This window comes from Watersipora subatra, chromosome 9 (genome assembly GCF_963576615.1).
Source record: "Watersipora subatra chromosome 9, tzWatSuba1.1, whole genome shotgun sequence".
Taxonomy (NCBI): domain Eukaryota; kingdom Metazoa; phylum Bryozoa; class Gymnolaemata; order Cheilostomatida; family Watersiporidae; genus Watersipora; species Watersipora subatra.
In genome coordinates, this window is record NC_088716.1 from 56,366,287 (window position 1) to 56,391,761 (window position 25,475).

The 25,475-nt window shown below is 36.2% G+C and overlaps 2 protein-coding genes across 5 annotated transcripts; both read left to right on the plus strand.

Annotated features, from left to right (window-relative positions):
• The first annotated feature begins 343 nt into the window (after positions 1-343).
• Positions 344-15,520, plus strand: LOC137405473 (katanin p60 ATPase-containing subunit A-like 1). Of its 4 annotated transcripts, none has more exons than XM_068091750.1 (11): positions 344-353; positions 3,968-4,146; positions 4,231-4,427; positions 4,953-5,130; positions 6,618-6,739; positions 6,869-6,974; positions 8,317-8,475; positions 9,041-9,205; positions 9,810-9,944; positions 12,133-12,292; positions 14,978-15,520. In XM_068091750.1, exons 2-11 carry the CDS (start codon positions 3,982-3,984, stop codon positions 15,100-15,102), a joined length of 1,512 nt encoding a protein of 503 aa, XP_067947851.1. In that variant the 5' UTR covers positions 344-353; positions 3,968-3,981; the 3' UTR covers positions 15,103-15,520. The 4 variants fall into 4 exon arrangements, with proteins under 4 accessions (XP_067947851.1, XP_067947852.1, XP_067947853.1 ...); XM_068091751.1 differs by lacking the exon at positions 344-353 and adding an exon at positions 434-448; XM_068091752.1 differs by lacking the exons at positions 344-353; positions 8,317-8,475 and adding exons at positions 447-467; positions 7,993-8,151.
• A 4,171-nt stretch (positions 15,521-19,691) lies between these two features.
• On the plus strand, positions 19,692-25,470 carry LOC137403698 (uncharacterized). The gene is made up of 5 exons (XM_068089705.1): positions 19,692-19,936; positions 20,502-20,627; positions 23,052-23,257; positions 24,322-24,386; positions 25,001-25,470. Exons 1-5 carry the CDS (start codon positions 19,874-19,876, stop codon positions 25,129-25,131), a joined length of 591 nt encoding a protein of 196 aa, XP_067945806.1. The 5' UTR covers positions 19,692-19,873; the 3' UTR covers positions 25,132-25,470.
• Positions 25,471-25,475: the final 5 nt, after the last annotated feature.

The window sequence follows — 25,475 nt, forward strand, 5'->3', positions numbered from 1 at the left end:
TTGAGTTGTATTTTTGGACTGCTCGTTTAAATGGCCCATGTTGCCGCCGAAAATTTCAGCCGAAGCAAAATTCCATCATGGTTCGATGTCTGCGTTATTGAAGTGTTTGGCTACTAATCTTTGCGCGATTGAGTGGAATGAGAATTATTTTTTAGAGTTGCCAAATCAAACATGAGAGTGGTCCGTTTGTTTTCGTTAACTCACATGACAAAACAACTCCGAATAAAGTGTGCTCTCGCGCAAGTTGAAATACAGTATGCTAGTGTATGGCGAAAACCGGTTGGCATAGTGAAGAGAGCTCGTTGACCAAATTATTATTGTAACAGCCTCCGATCCATGGAAATGTTTTTGCGGTAATGCAGTGCATGTGCCAGTTGTTGACTAACAACCGTAATCGTGCTTCATGAAAAATATCGATTGGTTCACTAGCTTTGGATTCCTTTATAGCGTTAGTGGAATATAATAAGGTTATATGTTAGTAGTTTTTAAATGTGTAGTTTATCTGCATATGTAAATGTTGACTCTCAGTTTTCATTAACTTTCTCTAGTTGATTGTCATAACTATTTGAATAAGAAAATGCGGGCTGCAGCATAAAAGTTCAATGCGGGTCTAGACTGATAACGTTATTATAAAGTTTAAATTTGATGTTTATGAGTTGATGCTATGGTTATTTTATATACCATACGCTTTAGATTAAGTCAATTCTTTCAGTGTGTTTAAATTAAACTCTTTCGTTTGTCTAGGCGTTCAAGGATAAACGTAAAAACCGGTAAACAGGAAGATTGTGCACAAATTAACTTCTAGATGTAAAGTAGTGATTCCTTACATGTTAATTTTGTATGACGTTGAAATTAGTAATGACATAAAACTTTTATGCTATGATTATTGTTTTCTTATAACAGCTATTAGTGCTTTTTAAAAGCTGATGAAGAAATCAAAAAAGTTAGGTTGTCGTAGTAGAGATTTTTATGATTCAATGCGTTAGTATATTGAGAAGGCTTTGCACTGACAAGAAGTTTACAAATTTTAGGTTAAACTAATAACCAATGATATACAGCCCCTACATTGGGGGCTGTATATTATTGCTAATAACTGAGAGTTGTTGTAAACGTATAGTGAAGCAACTAATGTAGGATAGACTATGGGTTTCCGAAACAAACTGTTAGTTGAAAGCATTCAAACGCTCTGGGATGCTTATGTGAAGAAATCTAATGTGATTGCGCATGTACACAGCATAGTAAGAATCATGCTATGGCAGACAAATGTAGCAAAATGTCCACTGTTTGACAATTTATGGCAAAAATCTAGGATATTTTTCAGCTATTGTGTGATCAACTAACTCGATTAGGCTTTAGATTAACGAAAAAAAGGCATTGTCAACACCTGAGTGTTGATACTGCCTATAATGACCTTTGACATCATTGAAGCAAACGTCTAATGACACTATTTCAATTCTGCCTATGTTTGAATATTCATGCTGTGTAGGCATTCATTGTAGCCTTTTTTTACTTAATTTAGTTCAAATGGTAATTTAGTTCTTAATGGTAGTATTCTCAGACAAAGAAATGTTCAAAAAAACATGGATAGACTGAAAAAAAATGCTTCAAATAAAATGCTATTTCACTAAAAAGATTTTACTAAGGTCTAAGATGATAAATATACAGTTATACCTTGACATACAAACTTAATGTGTTTTGGGACTGAGCTCGTATGTCAACTCACTCATGTCTGAAGGCACCATTTCCTATATAGAATAACTGCATACAAGTTAATCCATTACCATACTATGAAAAAACACATCAAACAGGATATCACGGTGGAAAACGGTTTTTTAATTGTTGTAATTCAGTACCTACGCTAACAAAGTAACAAATACCTATTTAGTCGTTAAAACCTGGAATAAAATTTAACATGAACATGTACCCTACTGTCAACTTGTTTTTACGCCACTACAAATGTAGTGGCTAACGGCTGTCTGAGAGAGACTTGACGGCAATGCGTTCGGTACACAACCTTTGTGACCCCACGTAATAAAAACGTTGAAATTAACCTAAATGAGTTTAGCTTACTAAACACACACTTGAAGTGAAGTTTTAATCTTTTACTAAGCGTACTTTAATTTTGTCGCCTTAACTTTTTATTATCTGTTTCCGGTTTGGCGCTTTTTGCTTCGCATTCTCTAAAACTTTTAGTCAACCCTTTGAAAACCTTTTTCCTACTAATCTGAAAAGAAAGACCAAGCGATGTTGCTCTGAAAAGTGGCCTTTCGCAAACTACTGCAAAACCTTTCGCCATATAGTGGCCGTCAAGAATTGGCTCGTATCTCAAAGATTACTCATATATCAAGGAAGAAATTTTACTCATAACTCAATTGTCTCGTATGTTAGGGCTTTCATATGTCAAGGTATTACTGTATTGCTTAGGTGAAACTACACAGTTATAAATGTAAGTTAATGACTCCATTTATTTCTGTCGGTGGTCGCACCTGCTGGTTCAACAACGATTATCTGTCTTTAAAGTTACACTCAATTTGCTCTGCTCCACTTATATATTAGTTTTGCTGCAGCAGTAAGAACCTCTTAAATTTGTTAAAATGCATTCATATTGTTGTATAGCACAACCATCAGTGGAAAAGAATTATTATACTGTTTGAAAATAACAATTTGACATTGATGAATCAAACAAAGTATATATCATAAATTGTTATTAAATTACATAAATTATCATGGTTTAACAAACGTTGTTCCCAATTCAGTGGTTCCAGCAGTATTTGTGCAATATCTGCCATGTTAATTTTGGGTGTTTGGCAGAGTGTTAAACGGGGAAACAGTCCCAACATCGACAAGTCCGAACCTAGACAAGTCCCAATCTCGACAGAGGTTGGTCCGAATCTAGACAAAGGTTGGTCCGAACATCGACAAAGGCGGATGCAGTTTTACAATAATTTAATTTTCAACAAATAATAAATGTCTTTTTGCAGATCTATCCTCACTTCAAAAGATAAAAATCAAAGCTACTCACTGAAGTTTAGATTTCAAATAAAACATTTTGCTAGCATAACAGTCAACCATATTTATGATTGTTACTTGTTTTAGCATTCGTTCTATATTTAGGTTGGGTAAAATATTGTTAGGCCTACATAAGCTGGGGAGTGCTGCATCAAATGGATCACAAGATATTTTTGCGCAAATAATTTTTTTTACATATAAATCGCTTATTTACTATGAAAATAGTAGATGGTAAAATAGTAAAACTGCTGTCGAGATTGGGCCAACCGTTGTCGATATACAAACTCGTCGAGTTTCAAACCAGTCGAGGTTCGGACTATAAACCGTTAAACGTTGTTGTTGTTTTTGGTCATTACTTTGAAGTTATTTTTAATAAAACTCAATCAATTCGTATTGTGTATGTTTTTTTCTGTTCGTTAATTCTTTTAACATATCATGCAATGAGTATCATGGTAGATGATAGAACCCAGCTACAGTTTTATAGTCAGGTTACTGAAATATATGTTTATGTCCAACAATGTAGCAACATGATTAACTAACTATAATGAGGAAAGTTATCCAGTTTAGCAGTAAATGGTTCATGGTTATGCACATAATGAGCTGACATTGATTCGTTCAGTATTTTACAATACTTTTGTTAACAGTCTAAATACTCAATTTGTCAGATGTAACATACCCTGATTGAACATCCACTGTCATTATGTTATACACGCCTATTCTGCCGCAACTTGAAGCCTTAACAATTTTCAAGCAATTGATTATATGCTATAGTATGATCAGATGATCTTTATATTGCGTGGGTAGATCATATTCTGCTTAGTTTTGTTGACTGACTTGACCTTGACCTAATTGTTTCTCATTGTATACATTTAATGTTCATTCTTTTTATTTAAAAATGAATCGCTAACTATTTGAGAATTATAGTAGTATTCTAGGTAGAAAGTCCATCGTTTTTCAGCTGCTGTTCCAAAGATGAAACTGGAAGAAATAGTAGAGAATGTCAAACAAGGTAGAGAAGCAGCCCTCCTCGGGAACTATGACTCAGCCACAGTCTACTACCAGAGTGTCATTACACAGATCTCTAGACATATTAAAGACCTCAGCTCTGAGCCATCCAAGCGTGTGGCTTGGCAGAAGGTAGAATATCGTCAGTTAAACTACTTTTTATAATTCAATTTCTGTTTCTGGTATTCTTCATCTAGTAATCTTATATATGGCCAGGCGAGAGACGAGATTTGCTCAGAGTATGAACAAATTAAGGATATTATGTCAACAATAAACAGTCTGAAAGTGGACTCAAGCAGCACACCACGAGGTATGAGGGAGGATTACATGAGGCCACCAGACAACTATCAGAGATACGAGGAACCAACGAGAGATCCGGATGTCTGGCCTCCACCAACCCCTCTCGAACGAAAGTAAGTCTCAATAGTCGTAAATAGACGAGGCAGCAGAGTGTTACACATGAAGTTTTTTATAACCTTCTTAGTAAGTACGGCCATTTGATGCCTCCCGCCGGTATGTTTTCAGTATATAGCGTATAGTGGAAGGTTACAGACTTTGTTGGTTTTAATGCTTGAGATCCACCTTCGATTCTTTGTCGATGACCAAGAACCTTCAAGGGAATTTGAGTTTTTTGTTGGTTTATTAAGTCAACTGGAGCGTGTAAACTTTTGTGCACAGACCTAAATAGACATCAGTTTAGTATTTCTAAGAGGATGGATTACATTTGGCATGGTCGTGGCTTACTGTAGGTATGATGTGAGTTTACTGTAGCGGTAGGTATGGCGCAAGTTTACTATAGTGGTAATTATGGTGTGAGTTTGCTGTAGTGATGGTATGAGCTTGTTGTAGGTACGATTCGTGTTCATGGTATGGAGGTAGGTTTACTGTAGGTATATTTTTATCTGATTGGCACTATGATTGAGGTGTTATATTCACAGGCCCGCACCAAATATTCATGGTAGAGACAGGCAGGATAGGAAAGCAGCACCGTCAAGCCGATATCAGCCATCAAGGAATTCTCCAGCGCAGAAGGGCAAGCCTGCGGCTGGTGGACGAGGAGCCCCCGGTGGTCGGGCACCTCCAGGTCGGGCACCTCCAAACTCTGATCGGAAAAAGGTACATAATTTACTTGTTATTATGGCAGAGAGCGATAGTTAGTGTCTCTGTCTCTCTCTCAAGCAGGGTTGGCTCAGTTTAAACCGAATGGGTTTAAACCAGCCAAAAAAAACGGTTTTAATGGTTTGTTCATTATTTTTTGTGAAAAACTTAATATTATAAGCTCCTAGTGGATCATGTGCGGTAGAAATGCAATTATATGTAATTATCAGCTGTGGAAGTTTATTTAGGACACAGTAGTAAATTGATGGCAGAGTTCAAGTTGAAACTACATGAAATCCTAGCACAAATGAATTAGTGAATTTGATTTTCAATTGCTTTTATCAAGTGATATAGATGATCTCTTTAATGATGAAATATAAAAACCATGTGAAATATACTAATCCAGTCATCATCTCTAATAATCAATGAATACTTTCTCAAGTCTGGCCAGTGAGAAAAGATTACTTATAATTAGAAAATAAAACAATAAAATCCTTTTAGGCAAAAGCTTCAAGTTTGCAAACTAATATTTTATTTATTGGACACAAGCCAAAGTATGTAGTTGGGTTGTTAGAATTCAGTTCATCAAGTTTTTTGTGTTTTGAAAAGTTAAAGTTGTGCCTCAAATTTCCAACATGTCTCGCAAACAGAATCCCGTTTGGCAGTTTTTCACTCGAACTGCAAAAGGCAAAGGTTTTAAGGCAAAATGTAATAGGTGTGTTGTCGTAACACGAGGTCACGCAGATAGGCTTAAAGCTCACGTAGCAAAATGTCAAACTGAAAACACCAATTTAGACAGTGATACTAGTATTCAGGTGATAGAAGTCGAGTCATCTGCCACTGCTCCAAACACTAGCAATGCATCTGCATTATGCTCTGCTCTACGCTACCACACGACTAGTCACTTGGATTCAAATTCCTACTTAAGAGCTGTATGTAAAATATTCACTTTATGTGATAAGATTTCTGCTCTGTATTTCATCAATCATGTTTGATTAAAGACTCATTCCGAAATTTCCATGTTTTCTCTCTTTTTTCCCATAACAACTCCCACAGTACCATCTTTATTGGATGATTCCACATATGTATGTTTGATACTCAATCATACAGTTATAGTAAGTGATGTTAATTAGACTTGAAATTGCAAAAACCTTAGTAAAATTATAAAAACCGGTTTAAACAAAAAAAACCTGGTTTTTTCATAAAAAATCGTGGTTTTTTCCAACCCTGCTCTCAAGTCGCATTAGTTGATATCAGTCTCAGTGACATCCTATGTGCAAAATAATACTCGCTTTCTATTTACCTTGCATTAAAGCAGCTTTAGTGAGAATAGAATATCTTTGTTGGTCATATTATTACAGTAAGTCGTAAATGGTGCAGCATTAGATGTACATTAATCATCTGTACTTTGTTTATCTGTGTTTGCTAGAATGTGTTGTTCTAAGATCAGCGCTCACGTCCATTTAGCTAGCTGTAACCTCACATGTTTAAATGACTTTTGTTAGGGAAATGCTGGTGGGGATGGTGGAGACGCTGATGAGCCTAAGTTTGAGGCTCATGGGCATGACAAGGATCTCGTGGAGCACCTTGAGAGGGATATAGTTCAGCGTAACCCCAGTGTTCATTGGTAGGTCTGCTTTCACTGCATCTTATGTTAGTAGGTTCCTTTTCACTCCACAGTCCGGTTAAGTTATGTTGAAACGCAAATTATTAGAGTATCTGCCACTAATTGTTGTACACCCTGTTACTCTCTCAGGGATGATATTGCTGGTCTAATTGAGGCAAAGAGACTGTTGGAGGAGGCGGTTGTTCTCCCATTGTGGATGCCAGACTACTTCAAGGGCATCCGTAGGCCATGGAAGGTGAGTGTTCAATTCATTTGTAATGTATTGTTCACCATAAAACAGCCTTAGCTCACTCGTGTCTGTTTGTAATGTATGGTTCACCATAAAACAGTCTTTGCTCACTCGTGTCTGTTTGTAATGTATGGTTCACCATAAAACAGCCTTTGCTCACTCGTGTCTGTTTGTAATGTATGGTTCACCATAAAACAGCCTTTGCTCACTCGTGTCTGTTTGTAATGTATGGTTCACCATAAAACAGCCTTTGCTCACTCGTGTCTGTTTGTAATGTATGGTTCACCATAAAACAGCCTTTGCTCACTCGTGTCTGTTTGTAATGTATGGTTCACCATAAAACAGCCTTTGCTCACTCGTGTCTGTTTGTAATGTATGGTTCACCATAAAACAGCCTTTGCTCACTCGTGTCTGTTTGTAATGTATGGTTCACCATAAAACAGCCTTTGCTCACTCGTGTCTGTTTGTAATGTATGGTTCACCATAAAACAGCCTTTGCTCACTTGTGTCTGTTTGAAATGTATGCGACAAACATGTAGTAGACATCTCCAAGTTGGTTTGCAGCTAGCTTGTATATATTTTCCTTTGCGTTGTATCTCTATTTGCTGTTTTGATGGAATGCTTTTTAATCCGCTGTTTTCTTTTTCTAACAATAACTGTTGGCTTACTTATGTGACATGCAGTGGTTTTACTAATAGATAAGGCTTACGCTTGTTTACCTTCTTTCAATATCTGTTTACATCTAACAAACCTTTCTCTCGGTGGCTGGGTGCAGGAGGTGGCGGGGGCTTCGAAAACTCCAAAGACGCGACCAACCCGCTATGCTTGCCGTATCTTCAGTTTATCAAATCATGCATGCACAGTAGTTTGCACGTGAGAAACTGAAAAAGCTATCTCAACGCATGGCCATTCTAACCGTACGAATATGTGTCGCTCAAAGTAGTTTTATTTTCAAAATTGATTATAATTTCACATACATTCCAGTAAAATTTCTAGCAAGCCTTAGTTTGCTCTTTTTCTCCAGGGAGTGCTGATGGTAGGCCCACCTGGCACAGGAAAAACCATGCTCGCTAAGGCAGTAGCCACCGAATGTGGCACTTGCTTCTTTAATGTCTCCGCCTCCTCTCTCAGCTCCAAGTACCGCGGGGAGAGTGAAAAACTTGTCAAGATTCTGTTTGAGATGGTAAGACGGCCCATCAGAGTGGTGGTGACGGAGTCCTGATTCTTTAGTGGTTCGGCAGCATCGATGGAATAGTTCGGCTCCGCGCAATTATGCCGAATCACTGTAGAAATGGGGCTCAGTCTCTCTCTTTCCTACTATATGTTGCTATTGTTGGCCTTGACACAGGGCGTTATGATGGTCGGTCCTCCAGGAACAGGCAAGACCATGTTGGCCAAAGCAGTGGCTACTGAGTGTGGTACTACCTTCTTCAACGTGAGCTCTTCGAGTCTCACTAGCAAGTACCACGGAGAAAGTGAAAAGTTGGTTAGACTTCTCTTTGAGATGGTGAGTTACCCCCCAAACTATGACACTGAAGCCAAGTTGATGCCACGTCAGGTCGTAACAGTGCTAGCCATGGTCATCACTACAATGTTGGAACTGAGGCTAGAGCAAATCAGGATATTATCATAGTGTCAGCACAGGCTACCCAAGACTACCAAGCATGGTTGTCTCGTACTATTTGTTATATATTATGCTATACAATAAAGGCTTCACCAAGGTTTTTGAAAACATTTTTTGTCAAATACAGTTAAAGCATGACACCAGAATATACAAAAGTTAAAAACTTTGCCAGGTGTACTTTGCTAAGGACTGCGTTTGCTCAGCTGTCGATACGTTTATCCATTGCTTTGTTTTGGGTATGTATTTGAAGTTCAACTTGTTTCGCTATTTTGCAGCACTTTCAGTGACTAGACACATTTGAGGTTTTTGAATCATTCTTTTTCCAAGGTTAATAGGGAGCACAACTCACATTTAAAGGCTTTTTTTAAAAACCATTTCATTAAATATTCATTCTCTGTTATAACGTGATATCTGTTGCTAATCTTAACCGCAGCTCACAAATTTATAGGCTCAGTTCTATGCCCCGAGTACAATATTCATTGATGAGATTGATTCCATATGCTCTAAAAGAGGCTCCGATAATGAGCATGAGGCCAGCAGACGTGTCAAATCGGAACTTCTCATACAGATGGATGGAGTAGGCGGAGCTTGTGGACAGGATGCGACCAAAATGGTTAGTATTCTTATCAAGTATAGTTTGTGGGAGATATTTGCATGGCAAGTCGATATGAATCGTACTTTACCTTCTTGAGGCTGTTTTTAAAGCTTAATATCTTTAGGTTAGCACATTCTGTTAAATGCTTGCTTATCTGCACTCATTGCTGTCATGTTTCAAGGATAACCTTGTAGATTTCAGATGGGAAAGTTGCTTTTTTACAGGCCACAGTAGACATTTACAGGGCTTCAATGCAGTTCGAGTTCTCCAAACCTTTGCTGATATTGCTTTTACTGAATGGTCAAAACCTTTTTTAGGAAAGCACTGCATTTCCTCTCTGTTATGATCTGTGGGTGTCCTTGATTTGGGGTTATATTCTCCTGGGCTAGATAATATTACGTGACCTTGATTTGGGGTTTTGTTCTGGGGTCGATGCTCTTATGATAAGTTGGTGACCTTGATTTGGGGCTATATTCTCCTGGGGTAAATGCTCTTATGATATGGGGATGACCTTGACTTAGTATGTTAAAGGGTCGCAGAAATTCATGGTAGGTGATTCACAAAACTAAGAGAAGTAAAAAGCAAAACTGCACATAGAGAGTTTATCATCACTAATTAACAGGTGATGGTCCTCGCTGCAACTAACTTTCCTTGGGATATAGATGAAGCACTTAAGAGGAGACTGGAAAAAAGGATTTACATTCCACTGCCATGTAAGACAGGCCGTGTCGAGTTGCTTCGAATTAACCTCAAGGAGGTAGGGAGTTGTAGCCTTATCTTCCATATTAAATAAAATAAAATCACTATTTGTTTAAGAGTTTGCTTGTTGGTCTCAGCTGATCAGATTATGGCAGAAATAGCCTGTGAGCTACTGTGTAAATGTATAGATTAGCTATTTGTCAGTTTCGCCGCTTCATGATGTCATTCATAATATAGGATAGCCAAGGAGTGATGTAATGATTTGCCTTGTGATATTCTAACATATCCTATGAATTGTCAGCTGACCTCAGACCCAGTCATACAGATACAAGTTTGACACAAAAAGGAGGTTCAGACCTGCATTGTAATTGGGCAGGTCATCACACTGAAATATGCATTTCATTTGGTAACAGTAGAGATGTGAGCGCGTACAGTTAAGTTTGGTTTTATATGGATACAACTAGGTATGCTTTTATATGGATACAGCTAGGTATACTCTTATATGGATACAGTTAGGTATGCTTTTATATGGATACAGTTAGGTGTACTTTTATATGGATACAGCTAGGTATACTTTCATCTAGATACAACTGGGTATACTTTTATCTGGATACAGCTAGGTATACTTTTATATGGATACAGCTAGGCATACTTTTATATGGATACAGCTAGGCATACTTTTATCTGGATACAACTAGGTATACTTTTATCTAGATACAACTAGGTATACTTTTATATGAATACAACTAGGTATGCTTTTATCTAGATACAACTAGGTATGCTTTTATCTGGATACAGCTAGGCATACTTTTATCTGGATACAGCTAGGCATACTTTTATATGGATACAGCTAGGCATACTTTTATCTGGATACAACCATGTATACTTTTATCTGGATGCAACTAGGTGTGCTTTTATATGGATACATTTAGTTTTAGTATCGACAATAACAAATCTTTTAGCAAGCGATGCATTTATTACGCATCCACAACATTTGTTTTAGTTATTTGCTGTGCTTCAGCATTTTAGGTAGCAAATTCTTTGGAAGGCTATGTATCTATCATCATCAACTGCCCATTATAAACCACAAAATTAAGAATTGTCTACTCTTATTTGCTGCCAGTCAAGAACAAAAAATTCAACTGCAGTCAGACTGGCATTTTGTTGCTCATTGTAAATGTTCATAAATTATTGTACGAACGAATACTCTATTGTAATCCTTTGGTTAGAACATCAGATAAACAGCTTGAAGATTTCCACATTTGCAGGTCTCTGTCGATTCTTTGTTTATTTCTGCTAGGTTTCTGCACTATTCATGCCTTTAGGCTTCTATCACTATTGTGAACGCACCATGTTAAACACTCCTAGAGAGGCTCTTTCTTTGCAATTAATGACAGTCTAATATCAGTAGCAGCTGTCACCAGATGTTACAGAGTAGCTGTAAAATAGTTACTAACTAGCAATAGCTTAAGAACCTACAAAACTCATTCTTCTATCCTGGTGATTGCTAATTATTCCATGGTCAGCAGTCTTTATAAAACACAACTGAAGTTGCTAAATCGCTGCACAATATCGGTGTAGTTACTATTCATGGTTGTACCTATTGTCTCGTATTAGTTAGTTTTCAGGTGCCTCTGTAGCAGAAATACCTTACCTCTACAATCTTATGATGATGGTTGGGTGGATGTCAATTTCTATGCATGATTTTGTTGATGAAATCAACGTTTTTTTGCAACAATAAAGCTATTACGTGAATTGAAGCATTCTAAGATAAGACTGTGAATTGAATTGAATCATGTGAATTGAATTGAATCATGTGAATTGAAGCATTCTAAGATATGACTGCAATAGTTTGCTACACACATAGATTCTTTAAAGCTAAAATGATTTTAAGAGAGGAAAAATGTTCATTTTATAAAACTTCCCTACATTGGGCAGCTTACCATTGTTATCTTTGTTATAAGGATGCGGTTTCCCTTACACTATTACATTTGATGGTTATTCATTCGGTTCATGACAATAATAAACAAACAGCTGTCTCAAATACATGCAGCAGAATCCGCGACCATATAGGGTAGTTATAGTTACCGGTGTATATATATATAGCTATTGTAATTTATGTTGACCCTGCCATTGGTTAATCACAGCGAGTTGTGAATAAAGAGTATTCACTGTAGCATTTATTCATGGTTTATAGGCAAGAAGTCTTTGTTATTTTTGACCTCAAGTTTTCAATGGCTCTACAGGTAGAGTTGAGTCCTGATGTGAACTTGGAGGAGATAGCTGATCTAATAGATGGCTATTCAGGGGCAGACATCACCAATGTGTGTCGCGATGCTGCCATGATGTCAATGAGAAGGAAGATCGAAGGCCTGACTCCTCAGCAGATAAAGAATATGAATAAAGGTATTCGCCAGTTTCTCGCGTTTATTTCTTGTTTATTTTTTCTTTTCATAAACTCTGCCAGAGGTTTTGGTGCAGCGTTTTCTACACTCCCTTCTCAGATTTTGGTACGTCAAGTTCAATAAAGCGGAATTCTGCTCAAGTAAATTACAGTTAATTATATCACTGCTTTAATTTGTCTCAAGCCGACCTTACGTTATTAATAAAAGACTCATTGATCCTCATAGCAGGCAAGTAGCACACTTACAATAAGGTTGAAGGTTTATGAAAATAGCTATAAGATACATTCATGTTATCCGTAATTACAATTCCAGAATATGTTTGAAATCCGTTACTGTATATAAATGTACATACTGTATATAAATTACAGTCAAATCTTAAAGTTTGACTTGCAATAAAATTCACATTACAGTTATTTGGTATCAAAAGATTCACCATGTCTTACTCTGCTGTGTTGTAGGTGCAAAATATGTGGAAATGTGATTACAAGCTCTTAAAAGCTCAAAAACGAAAAGCGGCCGTAGATTGGAATCTCTTTATTTCGATGACGTAGCCATGAAATTTGGTTATTGTCTTGTCACGTGATGTTCTCACGTGAATTGAAAGGCCAATAAAAAGCTCAATATAAAACTTATCGTAGCACTAGTTTATGACAAACACTTCGGGTTTTACCGAAGACCCCGTATCAAATATAGATGCTCGCTACTCTACAGTTTCGTTTCGGCTTGACCTAATCGTCAAGTCGTAATCTGATCATATGACCCAATACTTCGCAAATAATTTTTGCAGCACTTTTGGATTATCACAGGTGACCAACAGGCTCGTCTTGATTATCAAACAATGATATGTACTCCTTCGAGGTAAAGTTAAAAAATTAAATGAATTTTTACAGTAAGTTATAAGATATCACTGTTAAAAGTGACAGCATTACGATGACGATAAAACAGACGCGAAAGAACAATAGACATGGTTTTATTGAATGCATGAAGTATATTTGTGAAAATATTTCGACGAATAAGGTTGCATGAAAGTGTAAACAGAAACCATCTCTCACAAGTACGTCACATTTGAGCCGTTTTGGAAAGAGAATCCAAACTACGGCGGTCTCGTGTGGCTGCCATTTTCTGTTCGTTTTTGAGCTTTTAAGAGCTTGTCATCACCTTTCCACATATTTTTCACTTACAACACAACAGAGTAAGACATGGTGAATCTTTTCATATCAAATAACTGTAATGTGAATTTTGTTGCAAGTCAACCTTTAACATGCATACGTAGTTAATCCATTTCAACGTTTGCTTCGCATGTCAAAACACATCGTATGTTAAAGTGTATATTCTCATAAGAATACATTGTATTTTGTTTAATGCGTTATATAGCACATAAACTACTATAAATTTTTCATATAATTATTTATATCATTGAAAAAAATTTATTATATTAAAATAATATGAAAAATTAAGTTTACAAGTCTGATTATATGTAAAAACTGAAGTAATAAAGTAATAATCAATACGAAGAGGTTGTTATCGCTACTCCAGTTTAGAGACACGTGAACAGAAGTGTAGACTCGGCATTGAGTAGCTTTAATGGTAGAGTGAGTGATAGAAATGTCTTACCCTAATTTAATATCAATTATAGTGCAACTCGATATCTATATTCTAGTGCTATTACTTGTCACTTGTAAATTTTACCAGCTTTTTTCTTTACTTTACAAAACTAATATTTTGAAAAAAGTTTGGACATTGCATGTCAGAAATTGATGCTTATTTCGACACAAATAATTATTGACACATATAAGTCTTTGCATACACTAGCTCTTTCCTGTTGGTGTTTAACCTCATATGCCTGTATACTTTCTGTAAAAACACAGCCAGTTATTTTATTGCCTATCTTTTTACTGAACTCGGCAAAAAGTTTTTTCTTTGCAGTTTATTGCGCCTTTTTACTAAAATATATTAATCCACATTGACTGACTAACGATGATTTGTGTCCTGCTGCTAACAGACATATTAGTAAGCATATGACTCATACTGAGACCTTATCATCATAATCTATGAATGAACTCCTGTAATTCATCCTCTCATTGATGTACTTTAACAAGTGTCCCATGAGTTATGGCCTTGTCAGACACCACGAGTGTGATCTTCTCTGAAGGTATTACATAGTGACATACTCATATCCGTATCACCAAATCATTCGTGTAACTGGTTCTCTCTACCACCTAACATGTGTATGATACCATCTGACATGTATCATGTGTATGATACCATCTGACATGTATCATGTGTATGATACCATCCGACATGTATCATGTGTATGATACCATCTGACATGTATCATGTGTATGATACCATCTGACATGTATCATGTGTATGGTACCATCTGACATGTATCATGTGTATGATACCATTTGACATGTATCATGTGTATGATACCATCTGACATATATCATGTGTATGATACCATTTGACATGTATCATGTGTAAGATACCATCTGACATGTATCATGTGTATGATACCATCTGACATGTATCATGTGTATGATACCATCTGACATGTATCATGTGTATGATACCATCTGACATGTATCTTGTCTATGATACCATCCGACATGTGTCATGTGTAAGATACCATCTGACATATATCATGTGTATGATACCGTTTGACATGTATCATGTCATTTTGCAGACGAGTTGAATATGCCAGCCACAATGGACGACTTTTTGCTAGCTATAAAGAAAGTCAGCAAATCAGTGAGCAATGATGACCTCAAAAAATATGAAGCTTGGATGAATGAATTTGGTTCCATCTAAATAGCCTATCACAGTGCTTGGTTTATCATGTTGACTGCTAATGAGCCTATCACAGTGCTTGGTTTATTATGTTGACTGCTAATTAGCCTATTAGAGTGCTTAGTTTATCATGTTGACTGCTATCGGTTTTCTTCTTTCAATCGTTTGCTTGTCCTTTGTGAGTTTCGGTTTTTGAATTTTTACTAACAGGTGTGTTCTTCCATCTTATGTTTTAGTGTTCTAATATTCAATATCGCTTCTTCATAGTTGTATCATGCATGCCATGCACCTGAAATCTATTTTAACCTTTGGATAGTTTCTTGGAACTGCACAAGTTTTTTTGAGCAACTTTGTTAAAGTTATACTGTTGTGTCTATCATTGTTCATGCTTATTCTGGCCGTCATACTTATGCATGCAATAAAACTATGGTGATTTCAATATCTTTCGGCTATATATAGTCTTTGTTTTAAGAATTACTACCTAAAAATCTGATGAGACTATTTGAGAGCCGTTGTATTGCGACCTTTGGTATATTTTGCAAGAGAATTACTGAGATTTTGAATAACATCATAAGGAACAAAAATCAAATGTGACTCGATTATAACCGGTAGATTTGTCTTTAGAGCTTGTAACTTTAGAGCTGACCATCAGCGCGTATGCACTGTCTCTCCTCTGCCATCTGAGTATACTACAATGTATAAAGTATCGTTTAGAGGCAGTGTTTTTATTCTGAGAGGAAATCACGACGACAAATAAGGTTTGACACAATCTAAGAAAACTAAATATTAAAATGGAAATATAGCCCAAGGATTTGCTGACTGAAAAGAATTTTGCTGCTTGTTAGGGTGTTCGCTAAAGTCCTTTCTATCCGCGTATTTAACATGTTTGAGCTGTCCTACAATTCCTAAATACAGGTAGTGAGAGGATGGTGATGATATACCTTATTAAGTCGGTCAAGGTGTACTTTTATGATGTTCACCAAGTCTGAACACATTTCTTCTTCAAGGCTCAATATTTTGGTGGCAGTGGCTGACTTGGAAGCCCTCTTGCCCCATCCAAGCTACAAAATTCACCAGAGAACTTGGTTGAGGTTTAGTTCTTAAAATTTCAGCAAGGTCAAGGATGTAAGTTCATGTTGATGGTTACTATTTAGCATGAATCGTTTAATGAGTGTGTTAGTGTTGTGAATCTAAAAATTGCCGGAGCAGGTACATGATTATGAAGTGATGGTTATTGTTCTATTGATGTATCTAACAGTGTTACAAATTTTCTAAAACCGTGTCGAGTCTGTGTTTTTATTACCTGCATCTCTGAGTCACCACTTCTTTTCCCCCAACCAAACATGTTAAGCCAGCTTCTATCGTTGGTTTCGCTTTCTGGGTCTATTTGGTTCATCTCCCCACATCCTTGACCATCCTCAGTGCACTCTTCATTTTCATCTCTTTTGTGTTCCTCGTATGTCCGCTGCCCTGGCTGGTGATCTCTTTCTTCAGTTCCTGACAGCTGCCTCTGCACGTCTTTCCACAAAGCAACATTTCTGGCTGACACGCAGCTGAGCTGTAAAAGGGTTGGCATGTCGTGATTATTCTGTCTATGGTATATATGGTGTGCCAATTCAAGCATATTCTCTCGTAGTACATTTTAACCATTTTAACCTCATCACCCTTCTGACAATATTAACTCAAAGCAAATACCGTATTAGCAAAAAGCAAACCAACGATGGCTAAAAATTCATAAGCTTCTGCAATAATTTTACTATTTTAAATCAAATATGAGTCAAACTTGGTTTTTCATACATTTCCACTCTCTAATTCGTCATTTACAATACTTCAATGCCCCTGAACAAGGTTTGGTGTCCAAGGTTATAGTTGGTAATCTTACAATATAGTTTCATCACTTTTTTAAGGAGTTAAACTTATTTATTCATATATATTAACTAAATATTTATACATAGAGCGCATGTTTGAATATAACAGTGTAAGTTTTTTCTGTCCGCTTGCTCTTGAACTTCTACAGTTATGGAGATAGATTCCTATAACCCTATATATTCTAAAACTACTTGGCTCAAAGCACTTTGCGAAGTTCATTTCATTTCCAATTATTTAAAATGTTAATAATTAATTAATCAGCATCAGAAATCAAGGAAGACAAACTCGAGGCATATTAAGGGTTATTCGTCACATTTTTTCTTGCTTTCATACACCAAATATAAGTATTATTTTAATATGATAAAGTTTTAGTAGGAATTTGTCAAAACAAAGTAGTATGGTTGTACGGCAGATCTAAGTTATATATCAGATTATAAGTTAACTATATTCAACTAGCTACTGAAAGCAAAATAACATCGATAGAAATTTTGTAAACTGTAGATATATTTTAGGTAGTTTTAACCTAGCCATATTATCTAGTAGAGAGAACTGACCAAGCTGTGTAAATTATATATCACTCAGCCTGTATTTTATATCACTAAACACTAAATACTCAGCTTAACTAAAGCCTACAAAGTCGTAAGTAGGATACTTTTCTCCATAGACTTTGTTGTGATTTAATATGTAATAATTGTAATAATCTCTTTGAAGTTCAAGTTCATTTATAACTGAGCCTTTTTTTACCAATATCATCATTCTAATACAAAGTAGTTCTCATACTTTTATTGCAAGCTAATAGCTTTTGCAAAATAAAACATGTCAATAGATAATATTAACTGAATCACAAAACGGAGCTAAAGCTCGTATCCCTCCAAGGTTATGTTTATTTTTGCTTATTTATGAGTTTTCAACCAAATATACATTTTTTGTTCTGTTACGTACAAATTATGAAGAAAATGCAAATATGATTTTTCTAACACATTAAATAAAAAATAATTGTGTCTTCCATTATCACTTAAAGGTTATCAGTTTTTCAATGTTTTCAAAATAAAAATGCAAATACGAGTTATTTAACTTTTAACATAGTAAACATAGCTTATGATATCATTCATTCATTCACACATCAGAACTATCAAGCAGCAGTTTTACTGATTATCTCCACTTACCATCACCACAAAGCAACAGAGAAGAATTCGGCGATCCATTATTTGACTGATAGGTATATTCTAATTGTACGTTTGGCACAAATGAAATGATGTCTTACATACCTATTTTGCTTGTTATATACCTTTGCAGATAGCCTAAAATCCTAACCTCATGCTCGTGGGCGATCAGTATCATGGGTAGTGATGAAATTTATTGAACTTGTGCTCAATAGGAAACAAGAAACTGGGAGGTGTTTCTCACAGCAGCTCTTAATAGGATCAATATACAATTAGAGGTCGCTAATATCAATTACTTTGTTTGTACATCAACTAAATATAGACCTGGCTATTTATGTGATCATTCTTCACTCATTTATTGATGCCTCTGTTAAGAAAAGTATTGATGCAACAGCTGCATGCACCAAAACTTCACAAATGCATAGTGGAATTGCATTACGTTTATGCAAGATCCTGTTCCTATCTGTGAAAATAACTGGGATTTTGTCAATCGTGACATCAGAACTAAAAAAACTGGTATACTCGTTTCCATAGGCTCATGGCACCATATTGAAACAAACCCCAACAGTTGTTGTCAAACAAGCAGAAACGGTCGCAAATTAGATTCATTAGCCCTGCAATAGTTCATTTGAGAATTGCTGATTGGGGTCACGTAATTTCCAGAAAGCTCTGTGAAAAACCTTGTTGCAGTGTATCAACAAGTTTCTAGGGAAATGAGCTTAGAATGTATTTGGTTGACATGTGGAGTGTAGCCAAAAATTCATGTGCTGACAACTGCAACTGTTATATCAATTCTAAAGCAGTCGATGTAGGTATTCCTTCCTGATCTATGCTAAATTTAGGCATTTTCAGATCCCTGATTTTTGTGCATTCTCATGAGATCTTTGACTACTTCCGAATGAAGACAATACTTGTACTAAAATAGAATTTCATAAACCGAACTTAGTTACTTTTATTTTCTTACTTCCTGTCAGTTATATTTGCTCAGAATATAAAGGCCGAACACTACACTATATTTAAAACTGCATTTGTGCTTAATGTGTACGAAATTAAAATATTGACAAAATTGTTGTGTTGGCGGTGTGGCTAAGGTACGTGCGCTTCTATGTCACTCTGCCAAGTATTTGCAGCTTTCTTGCTGGCATTTACGGGATTCTCCAAAAACGTGCGAAAGAATATCTTCAATAATAACTGTCACATCTATTTACCTGAGTCATTGGCATAACCTGTATCTGTTAATTTTCCACCACTTAAGGTTTCTGGTTCTTCACTGGTTGGTGCTCAAATTCTTGGTGACCGGGGAAGCTGCTAGAGAATTGTTGTATTTCTCTGTATGTCACTGCCATCTAAGGCTACATAAAATCAAATGTTTCATCCACACACCTTCCTAGAAGTTAAGGTCACTGCTCGATGCATGAAGCACACGTATCCAACGGATGAGCGACGCCGACATTGCAAGAATATAAATCATCTCGCCGCTGCGTAACCAATTGAACCCACTATCATCATTACGCATTCTTTATCAAAAAGCTTCTCCGAAATGCTTTAGGGAGGTGCAGCCATGCGTGATAGCTCGTCGACTGGCTCCACACACTAATCAAAAGTCGTGGCCCTGTTGAACTTGCCACCGGCAGTGTTAGCGAAGTAGTATGCTGGACAGAGGAGAGCTACCAATACATTGAGCAGCAACATCTGTGTCAGTGTGTTTCCAAACTGAGCTTTGCTCACAAAAGACAATTGTTAGACAAAATACAGACAGGATGTCAGTGACAAATGGTGGACAGAGATTTGACACAGAGCACTTGGCGACTCAAGCTATAAAGGTAGGTTTTCGCAATGAGTGTAAATCAATGTTTGTGTAAAGCTATATGCTGCAGTAATTCGTATAGTTGTATGTTCCCGGAGAACCTCTAAGAACTCGTATCTGTATGTAATCTGGTCATTTGATAAAAAACTACACCTTTTGTGTAACAGGTTAAACTCTCTAGAGCAACAAGTCTAAAATTTCTTTCTATTTGAATGGCTTTCGAGCATCACTATCCAAATGCTCTGGCCTCTTGCTTTGATAGACAATTTGGCAGAAAGGTAATCTTGCTCGAACCATAATACCAATATCTTCTCAAATTGTTCACTAGCAAATATGAAATCATTAGTTGCAGATCAACAGACAGTTTAATTTTATTTCCTAAATGATTTTGCTTTTGTTTGCTATTTGTTTGGTCCTAATCAGCTCTCGGGTTTACTTCGAAAATCTTTTTGGACCTTTTAAGTTCTAGCTTTGTTGAATCTGCCCATAGACTTAACTTTGCCTAGACTTCTGAACCTAAACATATACTATATTTACCACATTAATAATGTCCCAAGCTAACCAATTTACTTATTTTACAGTTGTTCAGCAAGAGATATGGTAAAGCATTCGACACCCATATAGATGTAAGGAGGTCTGGTCTAGTCAAAAAAGAAGACTACATTAACTTCTGTACCAGACAATTTGAAGACGAACAAAGAAAGAAGGTGAGCTAGCCCATTGCTGTGTTTTTAGCATTTCCTGTATCAACTTTTCTTCCCTTTTCTAATTTCACACGCGTCTCTTTCCTTTCCAATGATTATACTGTTCCTTTACGGACTGTCTATATGCTGGAGACATATTTTTAAAATTTCTAAAGGTTCATTTGTAAACAATAGACTTCACAACTTGTCTATGTATTTCAGCTCTCTCGCCTTTTCTTCTAAGCAAGATTCTGTGTTCCTTTCTAGATAATGCATCTGTTGCATTCATTCGCGCTTACTCTTATTATTATTGCTGTTCTTACTCTTATTATTATTGCTGTTCTTTCGCTCAGTTGATGTTTTGTTCGTCTGTTTAGTGTTTTAGACCTTGAGCTAGAACAACTAGTCTGGAAGGTTCAACACTTTTCTCTGAACCCTCACATTATTATTATTATTATTATTATTACTATTAATATTATTATTAGAATTACTTTTAATATCTGAATGCAGTTGGCTGACAATAATAATATTATTTGTAATATTGTTATTATTATCGGTCAACTGCATTCATTGTAGTATCATTATAGCAATAATAATATCATTATAACAATAATGATATTATAGCAATAATGATATCATTATTATCGCCATGGATGTCCTGTTTCAAACAAAACGGATTTGTTCCTTATCACAGAGTTTCTACTAAATACCCAAAGTTTGCATCATCATGCTTCCCTTGTGCTATCTTTTAATCCTCACAAACTAGTGTTATTATAGTTTTAATTCAGTTTTATTACAAATACTATTATTGTTAGACAGTCGTCTGTATTCCCTTCACCTTGGAAAACTCAAGTGTGTAAAGGCCAGAGGGCTAACAGCTGGCCCCGCTGATTGTGCACTCAGTTTGCTCACGTAATGCTAGCTCAGCACGCATGTTTCAGTTGACATTATGTGAAATGCCATATCCAGTAGCAGCCACCAGCTGTTGCTGTCAGCAGTATTTGTGATCTACTTGCTGGTAAAACAGTATATAGACTTCATCTTAAAATTAGTGAAACATGTTTACAAAAGTGTCCTCAGAAGTTGCATCCGTTCCACACTGGTGACAAGCAACCATGGACAATAACATTGTCTCTGTATAACAGAACATAAGATGCTTGTGTTGGGCATCAAAGACTCCATTGGAGACAGTTTGTAAATAAACATTATAAAATCCCCAAAAATGTGGCTTTTAACATTTTTACAACAATAACCTCCTTACACAACTGTAAAATACTGTAAAAGCGTTTTAGATTGCGTGGTTACGTAATTCGTTAAAATAAACAGACAGAGATTGGTCTCTTGGTAAATATCAACATTTTAGACCATAGATAAATTTGTTTAATTTCTGCCGTGTTATCTTTTATATTCTATTGGTTATAATTTCATTTCAAACAGAAATGTTTTCCAAACTAGCTTATTGGTAAATCAATAATAATCCCTTGAATACATAATGCTATATATTTTTAATATTACAACGAATAAAAGATTTGTTGTGATTTCATACTTAAAAATGCTTGCATGTTTTCAACTATTATATATAATATATGTTACATTATATATTATATATATTATTACTTTTACAAACATCCAGAATAAGAAAGCTGTAGTCTCGCTCTTATACCCCTGTCCCGAGTTACCCATGTTATGTTTTCAGACACTACGATATTCTCTACTCAAAATAATACTTTTCATAAAGAAAATATGATTTTTGAGAATCAGGTCATCATTTTTGCAATGAAACATTTCTTCTATGATTTCATTTCGCCTCTATGTGTTCCAACTAGTTGCCAGTCAAAAAATACACAAGAGTAAAACTCATGCCTGTAGCCAATCATATGTAACTTCTAACCTATAGGTTAAAGGGTTAAAGATTTCTTCTTTAGCAACAATGAAAGATAATATATCAGGTAAAAATGATTTAAACATTGTAAACGAGGTCATGAATAACGAATTACAAAAACAGATTAAACATTCAATCTATTTGTTATTCCGTGTAGTTCAGGTCACTCCATGTTTTTGCCAACTAGTATTTATGCATTTTCTAGTGAATAGATGGCATTCTTTATCCAGTGCACTGGTCATAGTTGCATTTGTGTTAACACCCAATATTAGCGCTACCTCGGTCAGCTGTTACATATCGTCATGCAAACAGTAGAGCAGATAATGATAGCTTTGTGGTAGCCTATCTGTTCTGTCTCGAGCATAAGTGACTACATGCCAACATATCATAATCTGTGACAGCCGCTAATGCCATATTTCCTTGATATGAGTCATAACACGTCGTCAGTGTAATAACTGGTGCTTGACATACTAGTACATACTAGTACATACCATACTGAATAGCTGGGTCTAGTGGTAAATTTGATCATTGTCTCTTATGGTATAACATTGTATACTGCGTTACAGGCTACAGAGATTGCTGAGAAACAGTGGCAGGCAATGACAGGTGGTTGCACGAATGAGCCAGTCACGCAGCTTTCCAGGAACACGTGCATTGAACTCTGTTTAAAGGGCTACCACTCTACTGATATTGCTCGCAGGGAATCTCTTAAACAGATGCTCATAGATATCGGAAACTTTCATTTTGACCTAATAGATACTGACCACGATGGGTAAGATCATTATACACTTTTGAGAGGGTTAGGCAACAATCATCATATGCGCCTGCTTACTAGTACTGGCTTCTACACTCAGTATATATCAATCTATCATAGCCAGGGTTCAAGGACAAATAATACTTGTGATAATGAAATGATAACAGATTTAGTAATAACATTCCATGAAAACTTCGCTCTTTGATCAGGACTTTAATCAAGTAGTTAGTTAGCGTGTCCTCCAAATTGAACCGCTGCAGTTGATTGGCAACACTTCGACTGGTTCAAATCATTTGCTTTTCAAAAGGCTATTACATTTACTCCTCTTTCTTTAAAGGTTTTTAAACCTTGTTGTTGGCACCTAAATCTTTTTATAAGAAAGGTTTTTATAAATACCACAAAAAACTGAAGACATGTGCCAAATGTTCGTTGGATTATACTCAAAGTCAATGTTATAGGAAGATACAAGCTTTTTTAAAATATTAGAAAAAATTGTGTTTTGTTTTTTCATTATTATTCTTATAGCAGCCGTACATCTTTCAATCATTCATCTGTTTAATAATTGAAATAGTTCATTTATGTGATTAGTTTGTTCCACATCAAGTTCTAGTATTCTAGTTGCACAAGCAAATTGGTTAAAACATTTCTGTTACTAGTAACAGTCAATTTTGAGGTTTTTATATCATTATATTTTAGAGTTGCGATACCTGATATAGATAGTCACTACCAGCCTCTAAATGCTTTCAATGCTGAAAAGATAAATTTGTTTTTAAATATTTGTTGTATAAAATACTCAAATCATATCTTCAATCTGTCTGACCATCTATTACATTCCTATTTCCCATAAAAACCACTACACCATATACCAGACACCAACACCTTACCAATTTACATTATTGTACAGTGTTATGCAAACAGAGCTTTTTTTCAATACACATAATTTACTTTAGTATTTTTTGCTTTTTGTCTCACGCTCTAACTTACTCTAAATGGCATTGACCTGTGTGAATAAAGTTAACAATCTTTTACTGTGATTATTGTGACAGACAATCACAGGGTTACATTTGTTTCTAACACCGCAGGTTCATTACACCTGAGGAGTGGGCTAGCTGGACAAGAATGCTTGGCAATGCTGATACTTGGAAAGGTAACATATGGTCTTTACTACAGAATCTATCAGACATTAAGCTTATTATTCCTGAGTTATTGCGACATTTTAGTGAAAGAGCTGCGTTTATGACAAGCTAACTCGCTAGAGGGTGCGATGCTCCGCCTAGGTATTCACATAAGGCCATTGCGTATTCCAATCAACAAGATGCAATGTTGCTTGGTGATGAGACCTCCTCATCGCCGCTAACTTTGGCAACAGCAAAATTTTCCTACCTCATCTCCCAGCTGGCACGAGTGCTATTTTTGGGCAGAGCATGTCATTGTTAGGGTTACTCTCGGTGAGCCTTACGAACAGACATGCTCACAATGCACAGGAGAGCAGTTCGATTTAAGGACATGCCTAGTGGTTCTAATGACTATTCTTAGGATGGTGGACACGAGAGGACTGCCGGGTCGTTTAAATATTGCATCATCAGAACAGGCAAAGTCACCTGATCTTTCTCTATAAAATGTTTATGGAGTCACACATGGCACGGCCTGTTACACAACTATAGCTAATTATTAGCAACAGAAGATAAACTCATTTGCTCTAGCGGTTTCTAACATCCCTTCTTGCCCAACCAGCTTTGGCAATTTGATAATGTATTGCAGGTGCTTTCTCTATCATGGATGTGAATGGGGATGGCAAGATAGAGAGGAAGGAGTGGACAGACTGTTTTGTAGGATTTTTCTGTTACATTGACGAGGAACGGTACAGCCATTTCTTTGGCTTGATACGCTGAGTTTGGTGGTGAACACTTTTTACTCGTCCCACCATTTCGTTTATCTCAACATATAATACTGTCAGTGTTCACACCACAGACATCACAACTCTGAGAAACTGAATTGGCTGCTGCGGTAACATTCCTACCTCGGCATACAACAACTCAGCAGATATGCAAGGGTTATGTATGTAAATACATTAACAGAATTTATGTATATGTATATAGCAAGCTCTTAGACACTTTAGCATTGTTATTATAATCACCAGTGTAGGAGTACTCGTCTGCAGTTGTCACTTTTGTTATTGCAATGTAATTCGCATGTCATCAATTTATTACTGAATTAAAATCAAAAGGTCAAAAGG